General features: G+C 48.0%; 1 protein-coding gene across 6 annotated transcripts in view; it reads left to right on the forward strand.

Annotated features, from left to right (window-relative positions):
- SEL1L3 (SEL1L family member 3) overlaps positions 1–17,651 on the forward strand; it is a 158,450-nt gene extending 140,799 nt beyond the window's left edge. For 4 of the 6 annotated variants that reach the window (XM_060188255.1, XM_007521406.3, XM_060188257.1 and 1 more), the window contains 4 exons: positions 1,503–1,630; positions 2,150–2,252; positions 2,346–2,418; positions 16,457–17,651. In XM_060188255.1, coding sequence (XP_060044238.1) covers positions 1,503–1,630; positions 2,150–2,252; positions 2,346–2,418; positions 16,457–16,596 — 444 coding nt within the window. In that variant the 3' untranslated portion in view covers positions 16,597–17,651. Of the gene's footprint in view, positions 1–1,501; positions 1,631–2,149; positions 2,253–2,345; positions 2,419–3,316; positions 3,672–16,456 lie in introns of those variants that run through there. The other 2 variants (XM_060188256.1, XR_009549046.1) reach the window with 2 other exon arrangements.
- Positions 17,652–18,188: the final 537 nt, after the last annotated feature.

The following is an 18,188-nucleotide window of genomic DNA, read 5'->3' on the forward strand; positions in this document are numbered from 1 at the left end:
GGGTAGATAGCATAATGGTTATGCAAAGAGACTTTCATGCCTGAGGCTTTGAAGCCCCAAGTTCAGTCCCCCACCCTGCCTCCCACCATCACCATAAGCTAGAACTGAGCAGTGCTCTGATTTAAAAAAAAAAAAAAAAATAGAAACTTTGAACTCTGCCTGCTGATGTTTGAACCCCAGCTCTATCTGATTCAGCCGTGTAACCTTAGGCAAGCTGTTTAACCTCTCTCTGCCTCTACCTCCTCCTGTACAGCCTGAGGCCTGAGGTTGGATCCCCAAACTACCACTATGTGCTAGAGCTGAGCAGTGCTCTGGTGTCCTTTTTCTCATCCTCTCTCTCTCTCTCTCCCTCTCTCTCTCTCTCTCCCTCTCTCTCTCTCTCTCTCATGTAAAATAAATCATTTTTGCTTTCATGGGGTGTGTGTGTGTGTGTGTGTGTGTGTGTGTGTGTGTGTGTGTGTGTGTGGTGTCATTTCTAGGACTATTCCTCTCCAGACTGCCTTCTTCAAAAGCAACAGAGAGGGACAGGGGGGTGGGGGGTGGGGGGGGCGGAATCATGCCAACAAAGCCTCCTTCAGTATAGTGGGAGCCAGGCTCAAACCTGGGTCACGCACATTCCAAAGCAACACACTATCCAGCTGCATTATTTTATCGTCTCTCTAAGTAGCCCTTCTGAAAGACAGTAGTAATGGCAGCTGGGCAGTGGCAAACTGGTTGAGAGCACACATTCTCCTGCCCGAAGACCTGGCTTTAGGCCCTTGCTCTCCATCTGCAGGGGTGACGCTTAAAAAGTGGCAAAGCAGGTCTGCAGGTATCTGTCTTCCCCACCCTCTCTGTCTTCCCCTTCTCTCAATTTCTCTCTGTCCTATTCAATAGAAAGAAGGGGAAAAAGAAAGAGAGAGAGAGAGAGAATGGAAGGAAGGAAGGAAGGAAGGAAGGAAGGAAGGAAGGAAGGAAGGAAGAAAAAAAAGGAAATTGGCCGCCAGGAGCAGTGGATTCGTAGTGCCAGCACTGAGTCCCAGTGATAACCCTGGTGGCAATTAAGAAATAAATAATAATATGAAATGGCAGTAACGATAATAATAATAGAATGATAGTCATGAGTAACACCCCAGCCACCAGGACATCCTGTTAGACTTCTGACGTGCTGATCCAGTATGGAAGTGGCAGCCACGTGCTGTCTCCTGGGCTTGTGGTAGATCCAAGGACACGCGGCCAGGTGAACTCTGTTCTGAGAGAGTGAGCAGGAAAAGGACAGATCCCCGGCTGACTGGCTTCCAAGCAGATGGGCCACAGCAGCCTCTGAAAGCCTCCAGGTTGTCCTGAAAAGAAATATCCTCAGATGCATATATTAACAGAAACGATGCATCAGCGAGGGTGACAAAACCATCTGGCTTGGGAGGTGGGGGGAGGGAGTGGCGAGGTTGTAAAAGTTGATATTCTGACGAAGGGTGTTGCGTGTCTGGGTTCTACTCTGAGTTTGGTCTGTGGCTTGTTTTCAGGGTTTTTTTAACCTGGCCCTGCTCATCGAGGAAGGTGCTGTCATCCCGCACCATGTCCTGGAGTTCTTGGAAATTGACCCAGCCCTCCATGCCAACAACCTCTCCATCCTCCAAGAACTATACGAAAGGTGAGTACACGCCCTTTCTGGAAGCCCAGCGCCTGGCATTCATTCTTGGTTCATGGCCACCTTTTTCATTGATTTGTAAGTTATTTTCTTTTTTCCTCTCTCTCCTTTAAATTTCATTTTATAAATTTGATAGGATAGGATAAAAGTCAGAGGAGGCAAGAAAGATAGAGAAGGAGAAAGAGCGATACCTGCAGCCCTGCTTCACCACCCATGAAGCTACTCCTCTGCAGGTGGAGACCAGGGGCTTGAACCCACATCCTTGTACATGCTCAACCAGGTGCACCACTGCCCAGCTCCCATTATTACTGTTTGTTAGAGGGGTTGCTTATGCAGGGACAGTAAACTAGCTCTGTCATGTGCACGACCTAGGATTTGCTTTCTTTGTCTCTAGTCTCAAGTGTGTTTGTCTCAAAGCAGAAGGTGGGCTTGAGGCTCTGCAAATGCCCGTGGCGAGAGAGTCAGGGCAGTCGAATCCAGGTTCACTGACCCATCAGGCTGTCATGTGTTTTCTGTCTGCAGGTGCTGGAACCACAGTAGCGAGGAGTCCATCAGCCCCTGCACCCTGGCCTGGCTGTACCTTAACCTGCGGCTTCTCTGGGGTGCCATCCTCCACTCGGCGCTGGTGGGTTCTACTGTCACCTCCCACCTCCCCTGCCCTGTTCACGGGGTCCCCGACCTTGGTCAGTCACCTGACATGGGATTCTTAAATTCACAGATCTACTTTTTGGGAACCTTCCTGCTGTCTGTATTGATCGCCTGGATTGTGCAGTATCTCCAGTCCATCTCAGGTAACGCGCTCTAAAAAACCAGGTAGCGGGAGTCGGGCAGTGGCGTAGTGGGTTAAGCACACGTGACGGAAAGCGCAAGGACCGACTGGTTAGAGCCTAAGGATGCTGGTTTGAGCCCCCGGCTCCCCACCTGCAGGGGAGTCACTTCACAGGCGGTGAAACAGGTCTGCAGGTCTTTCTCTCCCCCTCTCTGTCTTCCCCTCCTCTCTCCATTTCTCTCTGGCCTATCTGACAATGACGACATCAATAACTACAACAATAATAACCACAACAACAATAATAAAAACAAGGGCAACAAAAGGGAAAATAAATAAGTAAAAAAGAAAAAAATAACAGGTAACATAAGAACGTAGGCATGTGGGGAGTGGATGGTGGCACCCAGTGGAGCTCGTGTGATATCTGGTATGTGGGTTCTGGGCTCAAGCCTGGTTCACTCACGGGGCAAAGCAGGGCACCGTCCAAGTGAGCTGTCTCACAGGCCCAACACCACTGTCTTGTCGGCCACGAGCGGACATAATCACCTGGAGGGACCCACAGGGACATCTACAAATGGATAAACGAGGGTTGGACATGCCATTTGAGCAGAAGCACAGCCACTATTTGTGTAGGAGATAATGAAAAGTGAGAGGCGGGCAGTGAGCCACGGAACCCACACTGAGAAGCAGCTCCTGGTCCGGGAGGCTCCCACCACCCCAACTCTGGCTGGCTTATCTGAGGAGGTTAACAGGGAACCAGCAGAAGCCCTTCCAGGCTCCGTGTCCTCAAATCTACCAGCTTATAAATTCTCTTTATGCAAATGTCCTCCCGTCCCTAAATTTGTTGCCAGGTAGAACACATTTATTTTGCATCTTGTCAGTGTTTTCCATTTCAAATTATCTTTGTCACTTTCCCTCTGTAGAAATATTGTGATGATTATTACAAATGCAATTCCATGAGAGGAGCTGAAAATGGGCTTTATGATTCTACGCCAGCTGGTAGCCATGAAAATTCATGGCCCGGTGGATTGCTTTTATCAGAAGTCGTCTTTTCTCTTCCTCCTTTCTGAGTGTGTCTTCATTAGCAGTCCGTCGTCCCTCTGTGTTTTGCCTCCCCGTCCCTCCTGTTCTGGGATCTCTTGTCCCAGTCCTTTGTCCCCTTCACTTTTGCACAGTTTGTCTTCATTCTATTCAAGCTCGTTCACTTGCTTCTTGTACGCAGCCTCCTCTGCTTCTAGAAGCCTGGGTGGGATCTGAAATAAAGACAGTTTCATTCTGCGCCTTTCATACTACCAGTGAAAAAAGTTGAAGCCAGATAAAACTGAAAGGGACCTGCCCCCAAATCACAAAATAAAGCCCAAGGAAGGATGCAGGGCCACAGCATTTCAAACTGGTGCCGACTCACAGCATCTGGGAACGGTGGCTACCTTCTACCTAGCGACAGGACCGAGGCTTCCCTTACATTAGATATATTCTGCAGCACACTTGGGGCTGCCCTGACATGAATGCTGATGATCTTACCTGCAGATGTATTGTTAAACACAACACCCTGTAGTGTACTGCTTTGTCAAGTTCAAACCTGGCTCCTGCTGTAATGAAGGAAGCTTTAGTGCTTTTATTTCTCTCTCTCTCTCTACTTCTCTGTCTCTTTCTTTTTTAGTGTTATTAATAAGAGAGTGAGCGAGCGAACTAGAACATCACTTATGATGCTGGGGATCAAACGTGGGACCACTTGCTTAAGATTCCAGTGCTTTATCCACTGCTCCACCTCCAGGGCTGCTGTCTTACCTTTTTCTATCTGGAAACAAACATAGTCAAGCCGAAGCAGTTTAAAAAAAAAAAATGAATAAACTAATGTCCTCACAGTAATTTAAAGGAGAAATAAAAAGGAAGTATTCTTTTCAAAACACCATGTATTTCAGTAGGCAAGTTCGGCCCTCATCTTTCTTGATTTTAGTGTAAAAGAGTCACCCAGGGATGTTTCTAGATGCTACCTCTGACTGGCAGGTGTGGGACAGAGCCCAGTGGATTTCGGGTCATGTCTACACTGCTGTTCCATCAACCGCATTCAAGGCCTCGGAGCCTCAAAGTAAAAGGAAAGTCTCCACTTGGTTCTACAATGTGCCCTGATGGTGCTGCCTGCCAGCCCTGATAGAATTAGTGTCAGGGGCTGGGCACATAGCACAGTGGCAGTGTGCAGGTCTTGCAAGTGAGCAGTCCCAGGTTCGATATCTACCACCACCCACAGCCCAAACTGAGTGATACTCAGGTCAATACAAATAAAAGAGTGAGTGTTAAGAGTCAAAATCAGGCCGCCAGGAAGGTAACTCAGCAGCAGGGTGCTGGGCTTACACATGCGCGCACACACACACACACACACACACACACACACACACACACACCTGAGGGCCATTCCCTTCTCTGCTTGCGCTAGAGAGAGTCCTCTATTTCTCACTCCCTCTGTGCCCCCCCCACACACAAATAAATGAATCTGAAAGAATGAGAGAAAAAGAGAGAAAGAAAGGAAGGAGGAAAGAAAGAAAGAAAGAAAGAAAGAAAGAAAGAAAGAAAGAAAGAAAGAAAGAAAGAAAGAGAAAGACAGTGGGCTGGGGAGACAGTATAATGTTTCTGCAAAAGACTTTCATGCCTGAGGTCCCAAGTTCAGTCCCCAGTACCACCATAAGCCAGATCTGGGCAGGACTCTGATCTTTCTGTATCTCATGAAAATAAAATGTTTTTAAAAAGAGGAGTAAAGATCTAACTGAAGGATGTAGGTCTTCATTAGAGCATAAACATCATATGCATTACAAGGCCCAGGGTTTAGTCTCTGACACCAAGTAAAAATACAAACAAAAAACACACAATAAAAGAAACGTGCAGTGAGCCGTTTTCCTCTTATGTGTACAAAGCCGTTCACTTATGAACATGAGCAAGAAAGAGAGACAAAGCGTCACTCAGGCACATGTGCTCTTAGGGACTGAACTCAGGACCTCATGCTTTAAAGTCCAAAACTCTAGCCATTGTGTTGTCTCCTCAGCCACAATGTTTTCTAATTTTTTTTAATCCTCCCCACCAGTACCACTCTGTCACCATGCATTGATTGTGGATAAGACACCCTAGAGGACACATGTCCCTAGGAGGGACCAGTTAACACTGACTGTGTTCTGAGTACTTCACGCCACAGCATCTCATTTCATTCTCATAACCATGAGATGAGGTAGGGCCACTGCCCTTTCTAGGATGTTACAGAAGGGGAAACTGAGGCACAGGTAGGCTCCCTCCTCAGCCCAAGGGCTGAGACAGCTAGTTGGAAAAGCCTGAATCATGAGCATCAGGCCTGACTTAACTGATGCTGAAATGAGAATTCAGTCCACCAGGGACTTGAGCTGTGGAGAAGCGGGGGGGTGGGGGGGGTGGTCAGCGAAGGTGTGCCTGACTCATGTGTTCAAGGCCCTACGAGTGTCAGATCCAATCTGGGCACCACCACAAGTCAGAATTTAGCGGGCTCTGACCCCACACTCTCTTACATTAAAATAAGAAAATCAAATCTTGAAAAATTTGAAAATAATAAGAGGATGTGGACAAAACAGAAGGGGCAGATTTTCATTTATTTATTTATTTATTCCCTTTTGTTGCCCTTGTTGTTTTATTGTTGTAGTTATCATTGTTATTATTGATGTCATCATTGTTGGATAGGACAGAGAAATAGAGAGAGGAGGGGAAGACAGGGGGAGAGAAAGATAGACACCTACAGACCTGCTTCATTGCTTGTGAAATGACTCAAAGAGGCAGATTCTATCACTGCTGTATCCTGAGTTCCCAGGACCTACCCCAGGGTGTGTGTGTGTCCTGACTGGAAGAGGACCCAGATGTGTGTGTGTGTGTGTGTGTGTGTGTGTCCTGACTGGAAGAGGGCCCAGATGTGTGTGTGTGTGTGTGTGTGTCCTGACTGGAAGAGGGCCCAGATGTGTGTGTGTGTGTGTGTGTGTCCTGACTGGAAGAGGGCCCAGATATGTGTGTGTGTCCTGACTGGAAGAGGACCCAGATGTGTGTGTGTGTGTGTGTGTGTGTGTGTCCTGACTGGAAGAGGGCCCAGGTGTGTGTGTGTGTGTGTGTGTGTGTGTGTGTGTGTCCTGACTGGAAGAGGGCCCAGATGTGTGTGTGTGTGTGTGTGTGTGTCCCCTGACTGGAAGAGGGCCCAGATGTGTGTGTGTGTGTGTGTGTGTGTGTGTGTGTGTGTGTGTGTGTGTGTGTCCTGACTGGAAGAGGGCCCAGATGTGTGTGTGTGTGTGTTTGTGTGTGTGTGTGTGTGTGTCCCCTGACTGGAAGAGGGCCCAGGGGCCCAGGGTGTGAGGAGTCCCTCCTTCTCTTCCATAGCTTTGAGTGAGGCTCCTTGCTGTGAGCTAGAAACCACTGCCGCATCCCACGTGCAATGTCCCCAGTCATTTGTTCTTCAAAAGGAAGACTCTCCAGTCCCAGCTTTAAGCTGAGCCATCTACCCATCCGTCCGTTGTGCATTCGACTCTGACTCCCTTCATCATATTGTCATGTCATCATATTTGCTGCACCAAAGTGCCTCGTGGTCAGGCAGACCTGCAGAGCAGCACAGTCACTGACAGCACAGGCTGGTGAGCCCTGGCTGCTCCAATTTTGGCCTTACCATGGGTTGTGTGACCTTGGGCAGAGGAGGGAAGCTTATCTATGCCTCAGTTTCCTGCAGGGTCATTCTGGGTCTGCTCGTCTCCTTGGAGACGGAAGTCAAAAGTGGCCCCACAGTTCCTGGTATAGCTCAGCCTGTGAGGGCGAAGTTTGCAGAGAGACAGGACAGTCAGCTCTAGGAAAAGCCTCGCAGGACAATTCATTTATTGAAAGAAAAAGCAGGTAGATAAAGGCCATAATTCAGGGGGAAGGTTTGGGGTATCCATTAACCCAAATACAGAGCGACACAATGCATAGTTACATTTTTACCAACAGACTGTTTGATCATAAGCTTTACAATGTACATTTTTCTGGAGGTAAATTGCAGGTACTTTAGGGCAGCTGGAGAGAGGAAAAGCTGAGCAATGTTTGCTAGGGGTTTAAAGTTAACACAGTAATCTATGGCTTTTAATCAAAGAAGGAAAGGGAGGAGGTGGCATGTGTAGAAAGGCGCTCATGTCCCGAGACTGGCGGGGAACCTGAAGGGAGAGTTGTGGGTCAACTCACTTGAATCTCATGGAAACAATGGCTTGGACTTTCTGGGACAGTGGGCCCATTCTCCAACAGTTTCCCCTTGATAAATGACCAGAAGCAGCCATACCCCTGCCTTGTCTCATAGTTGAGAGAACCAGGTGAGATAACATGCTGCAAAGTGCTTAGAACTCAGGGAATGGGGGCCAGGTGGTGGCACACCTGGTTGAGCGCACGTATTACGATGCGTAAGGACCTGGGTTTGAGCCCCCAGTCCCCACCTGCAGGAGGAAAACTTTGTGAGTGGTGAAGTAGTGTTGTCTCTCTCCCTATCACCCTCTTGATTTCTGGCTGTCTCTATCCAATAAATAAAGATAATAAAAAAATTGAAAAAAAAAAAAACAAAGTCAGGGAATGTTAGCTGGTGACTCCTGAGAGGTGTGGTCTCCCGGGCATCTTATCTGCAATTAAAGTGGCTGGCTGTGCAGAGGCTGCTCAGCTAGGATTTCATGCCTAGGATCCCAGGTTCAATCCCCAGCACCAGCATAAATGAGAACTGAGCAGTGCTCTAGTCTATCTCTCTCTCTCTCGTTCATGAATAAATTTTATAAAAAGGAACTGGAGAGACAAGCTAAGTGGGTAGGATGAGTGCTCTGCCACACATGCATCCCAGGTTCAAGACCCCCCCCCATACACACACACCAAATATCATGTAAGAATATACAACACAGGGTAAAGGGATGTTCTGTTGCAATGGCATCTCTGTCTTCTGTGTCTGTCTGAATGAAAAAGTCAGCCTAGAGGCAGTGAAATCGTATGTGTGTGTTTTCCCAATCCTGAAGAAAAAAAAAAAAGATACCAGTAAATAAAAGTAATACCTAAAAACATAAAACACACCGACCCCAGGTAGCACCTACAATCAGTGCTTGATTTGCCTCGTGAGGAGCAGACAGAATTCCCGGGGCTTAGCAGGCTTGCCTATCCCAGTCAACTCTAAGGTATAAAACTTTTGTCTCTTCAAGCATCTAAGCAAAAATCTCAAGTAGCCTACCGAGAAAACCAAAACCCGCAAGCACTCGACAAATGCTACCCGCCTCATTATTTCCTTGAAGGGAGTTGCTTCAGGCCCTCTGCACATTGCAGCTGGCAGCTCTGCTGTTCTTGAGGATGATGTCTCCCAGGGTAGCGCAAAGGCCGCTGGGATCACAGATAAGAGTCACTGGGGCGGGAGTCGGGCTGTAGCGCAGCGGGCTAAGCGCAGGTGGCGCAAAGCACAAAGACCGGCATAAGGATCCCGGTTCGAACCCCGGCTCCCCACCTGCAGGGGAGTCGCTTCACAAGCGGTGAAGCAGGTCTGCAGGTGTCTATCTTTCTCTCCTCCTCTCTGTCTTCCCCTCCCTCTCTCCGTTTCTCTCTGTCCTATCCAACAACAACAACAACAACAATAATAACTACAACAATAAAACAACAAGGGCAACAAAAGAGAAAAAATAAATAAAATAAATATAAAAAAAAATTAAAAAAAAAAAAAAAAAAAAAAGAGTCACTGGGGCTGGGGGATAGTTCACCAGGTAGAGAGCCTGCTTTGTCATGTGCATGGCTCAGGTTTGAGCCTGTGCACAACATGGAAGCCCCAGAGTACTGGGGGAAGATCCAGTGCCATTGTCATTGGTGTCTCTCCTGCTCTGTCTCTTTATCTGAAAAAAAAAAAAAAAAAGTAAGTTGGCCCTGAAGAGAAGTGGAATGGGAAGGAAAGAGGGGAGGTGTTGGCACACCCAGTTAAGTGCTCATAATAGTAAGCACAATGATCGGGGGTCAGACTCTTGGCTCCCCACCTGCAGGGGGGACGTTTCTTAAGCAGTGAAGCTGGTCTGCAGGTATCTCTCTCTCTCCCTCTTATCTCCTCTCCCCCTCTCAATTTCTCTCTGTCCTATCAAATAAAATGGAAAAAATGGCTGCCAGGTACAGTGGATTTTTAGTGCTGGCACCAAGCCCCAGTGATAACCCTGGAAGCAAAAGTAATCAATAAGGATAATAAACTTACCCCCCCCCAAAAAAAAAAAAAGAGAAGGAGGGAAGAATAGGAAAGGAAAGAAGGAAGGGAGAAAGAAAGAGAGAAAGGTCACCAGTCTGAGATCTGGACACGTATTACTTGTCCTACACCTGCCCATCAGGCCTGTTGGCTTTGCAGACGCTGAGTCACCCAGGAGTCACATCCTCTCCACAGATGGGCACCATTTGGCCTCTCAGAGCCCAAGAATCCTTTCCCTGTCCCTCTGCATGTAGAAAACTCTTTTTATTCTCTCCTCCCAGTGAGGGATGCCAAGAGTAATTGCCTTCATGGACTCAGACATTTGAGGAAAGAAAAAACTAGCCCCAGTGTTGAATGTCTAGAACGTTCTCTGTGTCTGCCTGGAGCCTGGCTGGCTGCCTGGAGGGGAGGAAGGGCAGACTGGAAGGAGAAATGGGGATGATTGTGCTAGAGGCAGAGCCTTGACTTCTTGCGGTAATATAAGCCAAGGTCTGAACAACACACAGCAGCCAGGGGCTGGTGCTCTCAGTCGAGCATACACCTTTCCCATTGGCAAGGACCGCGGTTCATGCCCCCCCACCCCCACCCCCACCCCCGCACCATGCTAGACTGCAGGGGGGAAATTTCATGAGTGGTGAGCAAGGACTGTAAGTCTCTCTCTCTCTCTCTCTCTTTCTCCTTTCCCTCCTCCCTTTCTCCTCCCTCCCTCCTCTTTCAATTTCTGCCCTATCACATAAAAATTAAAGTTCAAATATAAATAAATAAATAAGTAGAACACATACACTAGCCAAGATGTGAGCCATTCTAAGGCCAGCATGCCCAGAATATTCACAGCTTCAGCCAGTTCATCTTCCCTGCCCAAGTGGTTAGCCTAGTAGTCTTTTTAAAGAGTCCAGTGATTTAATGAAGCCTCGTCCTACTACCTTTCCCGATCCTCTGCATTTCCAATTAGTGAGACTTCTCCCGCGGTGACAGTGAAATAATGTCACAGAGTGCTGCTTGTGGAGAAAGCTGAAAGTCACCATGATCCAAGGTATAATGTTAACCCTTCCCATCTCATTCCCCTCAGGCCATACAACATCTCCACTTGTAGGAAGGGTTGAAATGGGGACCAGGCACTGGATCACTGGTTGAGCACACACATTGCCACGTGCAAGAGCCAGGGTTCAAGCCCCCCATTCTCACCTGCCAGGGGTGGGAGAGCTAACCTTATTCGTTCCTTTCTTGCCTACTGTAAGTGGTGGCATTAGCCTCCTCACACGGGCTGCTTCTCAGATGGTGAAGCAGTGTTTCAAGTGTCTTTTCTATCGCCTCTTCCCTCTCACTTTCTCTTTGTTCGCTCAAGTAAAAAGGAAAGAAAGAGGGGCCAAGCTGTGGTGCAGCCCAGTTGAACACACATGTTAGAATGCACAAACCCCCCCCCCCCCAGTTCAAGCCCCTGGTCCCCACCTGCGGGGGGGGGTGGTGGTGGTGGGTACTTCACGAGTGGTGAAGCAGAACAGCAGGTGTCTCTAGTTCTCTCTCCCTTTCTGCAGTCAAGTGCTCCGCTCCTGAGCTATGCCCCCCTCACCACTCTCTCCCTTTCTATTCCCCCTTCTCCTCTCAATTTCCCTCTATTTTATTAAATAAAAATTGGGGGAGGGGCAGGGAGGAACAAATGGCCACTGTGAGCAGTAAATTCATCTTTATCATATAAACACTGAGTCCCCAAGATAACCCTGGTGGCGTGCACACATGCAAAGAGTGGAAATGACATGTATGTTGTACATAGCAATGCAGGCACTCTTCTGGAAAGTTGGAGAGCTCTGTCTCCGGCCCTGCAGCAGGTGCTTCATAGTGGACATTTCTGTTCTAAAATGCCTGAATCTCATCAGCCTCAGTTTCCTCATTTGAGAGTTGAGGGGCTCGGATCAGATGCCCAAGATCCCCAAGGTCCCAAGACACAGGTTTTGCATGCCTCTAGGGAGTCAGTGAAGTGCTGAGGCATCTACGTACTTTTCCTTCTCAAGCTCAGGGAAAGAACGTCCAAATCCCCATGGCAACCAGATAAAGCATCACTCTGCTTTCTGATTAGGACAACAAAAAATGCCAGCGTGTCACTGCAGAGGGAGGCCGAATCAGCATCGCCAGGATTTCAGTCTTACAAGAGCCGAATATAAATGCTGAGGAGACAGCATAATGGCTCTGCAAAAAGACTTTCATATCCGAGGCACCAAAGGTCCTAGGTTCAGTCCCCAGCATCACCATGAGCCAGATCTGAGCAGTGCTCTGGAGGAAGAAGAGAAAATGGAAAGGGGGAAAGAAGGAAAGAATAAAAAGAGAAAAAGAAACAGAATGAGAAAGGAGGAAGGAAAGAAAGAAGAGGAAGGGAGGGAAGGAAGGAGGGAGGCAGGCAGGCAGTTTGTTACTATCCACATAGGGATGATCCCTCCCACCCCCAGCCCATCACGCTGAGCACGTGACCGCCACCTCCTCTACTCCAGCACCAGACAGAAGTGGTGCCTGACTTACGAGAAGCTTAGGGTCCATGCTCATGCATCCGCGGGAGGCATCAAGAGTTGGCACTCACATGGCAGAGAACGAGGGGGCAGGTGCGGCTCCCTGCCTGCTTTAGTATGACTTGCCATCTAAGAAAGCTTTTGGTTATTTTCAAAGGACTTGCTTATTTTAGACGAGAGAGACAAAGGTCAGGGCACTTGTCTGGCATATACAGTGCCTCATGCACACAGGTCCTACGCTATCCTGCTGGGCCATCGTCTCACTTTTGAAGAAGGGTTTCTCCATTCCCAAATGGTGGAACAAAAATGCAAGAGTATTTCACAGTTAGTAAACACACACACACACACACACACACACACCATGAAATTTAAGTGTTCGTGTCCACAGTAAAGTTGTTCTAGAAGCCAACCTTGTGGGTGGGGGTGGGGATGATAGCATAAAGACTGTGCCTGACACTCTGAGGTCCCAGGTTCAATCCCTGCTGGATCCAGGTTGGAGCCCCAGTACCAGATGGGAAGTGCTACGGCAACAGAGAAAGCTCTCCTGAGTCTGGCAAAATCATCTTTGGGCCACGTCACTTATGCTCCCTGCCACCTGCCTTCATGAGATGACCTGCCAGGATGATGGCTTTGACCTAGAAATGTCACATCACAGTGTGACATCCTGAATCCATATCACCACCACCACTGTTCCCTTCTCCCAGAGCAGCCTGCGGGTCCTCTATGAGTATTGGAAGGGGATCCTGGGAGACTTAGTATACACGCCCACCAAAGCCGGGGCGGGGGAGGGGGTGAGTGGGGTGTTGGAGAGAGAGTCTCTAAGCTTGATGGGGAAGCAAAAATGCTTACCCAGAAGTGGGGCACTCAGGTAATCTGGAAGTCAGATTGCTGGCTTTCACGCCTCTTATAGATCATTTCAGGATGAGCCTTTGGGAACCTTTAAAAATGACCCCAGTGGGAACGAACATTGCACATCTGGTAGAGCACGCATGTCGCAATGCACAAAGACCTGGGTTCAGTCTGCCAGTTCCCACCTGCTGGGCAAAAAGGTTCACGAGCCGTGAAGCAGGGCTGCAGGTGCCCTTCTTTCTCCATCTCCCTCTCCCCTTTCAATTTCTGTCTGTCTGTCTCTATCCAATCAAATCAATTAAAATAATCCCAGCTACTAAAAAATTGCTTAGGACGCAAGGATCCCCGAGCTAAATTAAGATTCCTGCTGACAGGCAAATTAGCGTGTGTTCGCACAATCACTGGCCACAGTGCTAGCCTTCCATCCCACATCCCAAACAACTACAAGCCCTGACTTATAGATGAGGAAGCGACAGCCCAGAGAGACTGAGTAACTTGCCTAAGGTCACTCAGCTGATGATGTCAGAGCCGTGTGACTCCCGGTCTTTCTGATGTCAAATTGTCTGCCGGTGTCATAGGCTGCCGGGGGCCCGAAGAACCGGAGGCATCTGAGAACCGAGTGCACCCAGTCTGTCAACAGAAACCTGTCTAATCCCTGAAACTAATCCGTCCTAACACCTCGTCACAGTGGGTCTGGCCCCTCACTTCCATTCACTAGTGTTTGTTGCAGATTTGCTTCTGTCTCATGCTGTTCTTAGGCACCTGAGCCTTACAGCAAAGTGTAGCTACTTTCTTTCCTTTGTTGCCTTTTTTTCTTGTTTTGCTTCCAGGGTTATCGCTGGGGCTCGATGCCAGCACTATGAATCCACTGCTCCTGGAGGCTATTTTTCCCCTTTTGTTATCCTTGTTGTTGCCTTTGTTGTGGTTGTTATTGTTGTTATAGCTGTTGTTGTTGAACAGGACAGAGAGAGGAGGAGAAGTCAGAGAAAGGGAGAGAAAAACACCTGCAGACCTGCTTCACCACCTCTGAAGCGACCCCCCCCCCCACAGGTGGGGAGCCAGGGCCTCAAACCGGGATCCTTAAGCCAGTCCTTGTGCTTTGTGCCATGTGGGCTTAACCCACTGCGCTACCATTCAGCCCTCACTGTGGCTACTTTCATCCCCTTGCTTTTGTTTTTTTATTTTTTTGGAGGTGGAAGGAAAGGGAGTCACTTGTCCAGGTTCATATCACTGATAAAGAACAAAGCCTGGCATGTGTCGCAAGGGATCAGAGTGTTTGGCTCTTAAGTGTGTGTATATGCCAGAGTGATGCTTCTCCCTCCCCCTTCTCTTATTAATAAATAATTTTCCCTGCTTTTATTTGGTATGGCAGGCAGTGTTGCACATGCAGAGGCTCCTAATTCATCCCCACCCCCCACCTCACCAAGACTTCATAAAACATAAAAGAAAAAGCACTGACAGCCAGGGATGTAGCTCAGCGGTAGAGCAACGCATGCCTCCCATATATACAGGCCTGGATTTCTCCCCCAGGACTTTTTCATTTCTGTAGACATTCTGGATAGGGATAGAGAGAAATCAAGAAGGAAGGGGGAGACAGAGGGAGAGAGAAAAAGAAGCACCTGTAGCACTGCTTCACCACTCATTAAGCTTCTTTTTTTTTAAATTCATAAAATAGAGATGTTGACAACACCATAGGACAAGAGAGATACAATTCCACATAATTCCCACCACCAGAACTCCCTATCCCACCTACACCACCTCTCCTTGAAAGCTTTCCTATTCTTTATCCCTCTGGGAGTATGGACCCAGGGTCATTGTGGGGTGCAGAAGGTGGAAGGTCTGGCTTCTGTCATTGCTTCCCTGATGAACATGGGCATTGGCAGGTCAATCCATACTCCCAGCCTGTCTCTCTCTTTCCCTAGTGGGGCAGGACTCTGGGGAGGTGGGATTCCAGGACATATTGGTGGAGTCCTCTGCCCAGAGAAGTCAGGTTGGCATCATGGTAGCATCTGGAACCTGGTGGCTGAAAAAAGAGTTAAGATATAAAGCAGAACAAATTGTTGACTAATCATGAACCTAAAGACTGGAATATTGCAGATGAAAATTTGGGGTCTCTGTTATGGAAAAAGCTAGTAGATCTATTTCAGTTATATTCCAAGGGGCCCATGACTTTACTAGTTTTTGCCTGAGTCTGACAGCTAATATGCAGGTGGACCCAGGGTATTGTCTGGGGAGATGGCCTCTGTATCCCTGTAGGTTTGAGTGAACTGTAACATGTGCACTCCACCAGGGGCACCACCACCTGCCCCCCTACCTCCAAATACCTTTTTAAACTACTAATAAAAAGTGTAACATTTCATAAACCTCCCTAGCATGTATGATGTCCAAAACCTCCTACTAAAAGCCAACTGACACCTCATTAAACCAAGTAGTTATTCTTCCAAAATGCATACACACTAATTTGAATAAAATAATTTCAGCCATACTTGGTAACATCCTCCAAATGGAATTTAAATGGGAATAAAACCGACGTTCTTGCTAATTGCCTGGCATATGTAATGCACAGCTTGAATTGTATTAATGCATGGGGGCAGGGAGGAGATAGCATAATGGTTATGCAAATAGACTGTCATGCCCAACTCTGAAAGGTCCCAGGTTAAAACCCCCGTACCACCATCATAAGCCAGAGCTGAGCAGTTCTGGGGGGGTGGGGGGGGGGGAGAAAAACTAGAAAGAAAAAAAAAAGGCCTTGGTGAGGTGGCAGAGAGAATGGTGACCACAGGAAATATAAACCAGAGACAGGTGTTTACTTGTTTTTTTTTTTTCCCCAACCTGGAAATGTATGCACAGTATAAATGCAGAACCCAGAGGCCCAGCGTGTCAGAACTAGCAGCGCCATCTTGCGTTTCCCAGGAAACCACAGAGTCCATGGAACTTAGAGGGTCTCTCAGAGTAGCACCTCAGTTGTCAGTGACAACATGACTCCACTAGCAGCTAGCTTCTCTCCTGGCTTGTTGGGGGACTGGGTGCAGCTATGTATTTTCTGCGCTGTCTCAAACGCCGTTTTAAGCACCAACTGTGCCTCCTCCCCCTGCTAGGGAAAAATATCCACAGAACAGCTCTGACTGAGCGGTGTCTAGCTGACTCCTGCCAGGCTAGACCCCCTGTCTGATTTGGAAAACCTCTTATATATCCTTCAAGCGAGGATCGGAGTGCATCTGATTGGTTACGAGGTGGTACATCTGATTGGCTATAAGGTGCGCCAATCAGGTGCGGTGCTCAGATAAGATAAAGCATGAGTCGGATGGATTACTTTCCACACCCAATCCGTTCTGCCATGATCCAAGTGAATACAAAACGAAACATACAATTTGGTTGGCTACATTGTGGGAAACAAAATGATTTAACCCAATTAGTCCCCTAGGTTTGCCTAAGTGCGGGAACAGCAGACACACCTGTCTGTCTAGTGTGCAATTGGGGAACATTTTATTTCACCCCCACCTTTCTCTCTACAGCCAGTGGGACCCCTCCATCACCAGCCAGAGCCTCTCCAGACGCCACTGCTCCCCCTGCCAGTCCAGCTGTGCCTCTGGATGAAGAAGCGTCGGTGCAGGACCAGCCCGTAGCCCCCAGTGTCCCAGAGCCCCGGAGGTGACCGTCTTCGAGGGATAACGGAGAAGCTTTGCACTAAGCTGGTACTGGCGAGCAGGGTCCTCTACTGAGAAACTCCTTCTTAAATGTGTCTTGTCAACTGGATGCAAACTTTGCACTTGGTGTCTTTTGTTCTTCTTTCTCCCAATCAAATGACAAGAGAGTACCCAGAGCAGACAGTGATTAGACCAAAGCTTATCCCACAAATCCAAGGGGCATCCTCACCATCAGGGCATGTTGGGAGCTTCACTAATGGGTTACAGCGGGTGTCTGGTCCTGGTGAGTGTGTTGTGGGAGGGTGGGGAATAGTCTGTCTCGGAGCATATCTGAATCCTTGTGCTTCCGGGGGCATATTTCCAAAATCCTAGCCCCTTGCTCATTCCCTTTCATTAAAGAACAGCACACTGTTACTTCTCTCAGAGCTAGAAAATACTTGGGGACATTTCGGTACGTGTGTTGGCTACAGCCCAGCTCCTCAGAATCCTAAGGACTGATTTCAATCTGACGCCCAAGGCCCAGTCACTCAATGGCATCCTGAAGTAAATAAATAGGTTCTAGCTGAAGCGGTGAGAAGTGGCAAGGCTTTTGTGAACAGGTTTACATGTGTCTCCTTAAATCTTTGTTTTCCCTAGGACCCTCATGCTTCCGAATCATTCAATGACATTGTCGGCTCTCGTTCCCTCTTTGATTGCAGTCCACACAGCGGCTTTTAGAATATTCTTAGTAATTTAAGTGCAGTCTTTTCCATGACTCGCCCACTAGAATAGATTGGTGGCACTGGAATCCACAGGATACAAGCCTTTAGCTCGTAGTCTCATCTCTCCTCCCCACACACTTTCTTCATGCCTGCCTGAGCCTGTGCAGGGGTGTGTGTGTGTGTGTATGTATGTGTGTCCGTCCACACGTGTGTGCATGTGACAGGAAAAGGAAGGGCAGACTATCTGTATATTGTATGCTGCTGAGGTAGTCATAAATCAGTAATGCAATATTGTGGGTCCAAACTACTCTTTGCACTACTTTATTTACAGTAGTAAATAAAAATTATTTTTATACCACTGACCTGGGAAGTAGCTTGCTTTTTTTCCTTTCTTGTCATTATTACTGTCATCATAGACTGTCCACAGAGGCCAGGCGGTGGCACACCCTGAAGATTGCACATGTTACAGTGCTCAAGGGCCTGGGTTCAAGCCTCTGGCCCCACTGCAGGGGGGAAACTTCATGGGCAGTGAAGCTGTATGCAGGTATCTCTTTCTTTATCCTTTCTATCTCCCTCCCCCTTAATCAAGCTTCTCTCTGTAAGCGATTCTTTCTAGTAACTATTAGCGTCTGTGGCATTAACATGGCGGAACGCCTCCCAGGCTAGGGGTCTCACCTGGCCTTGTCTCAGGGGTTTTTTTTAAGATTTTTTTCTTATATTTATTTATTTATTTTCCCTTTTGTTGCCCTTGTTGTTTTTCATTGTTGTAGTTATCATTGATGTCATTGTTGTTATATAGGACAGAGAGAAATGGAGAGAGGAGGGGAAGACAGAGGGGGAGAAAAAGATAGACACCTGCAGACCTGCCTCACTGCCTGTGAAGCGACTCCCCTGCAGGT

This window comes from Erinaceus europaeus, chromosome 3 (genome assembly GCF_950295315.1).
Source record: "Erinaceus europaeus chromosome 3, mEriEur2.1, whole genome shotgun sequence".
Classification (NCBI taxonomy): Eukaryota; Metazoa; Chordata; class Mammalia; order Eulipotyphla; family Erinaceidae; genus Erinaceus; species Erinaceus europaeus.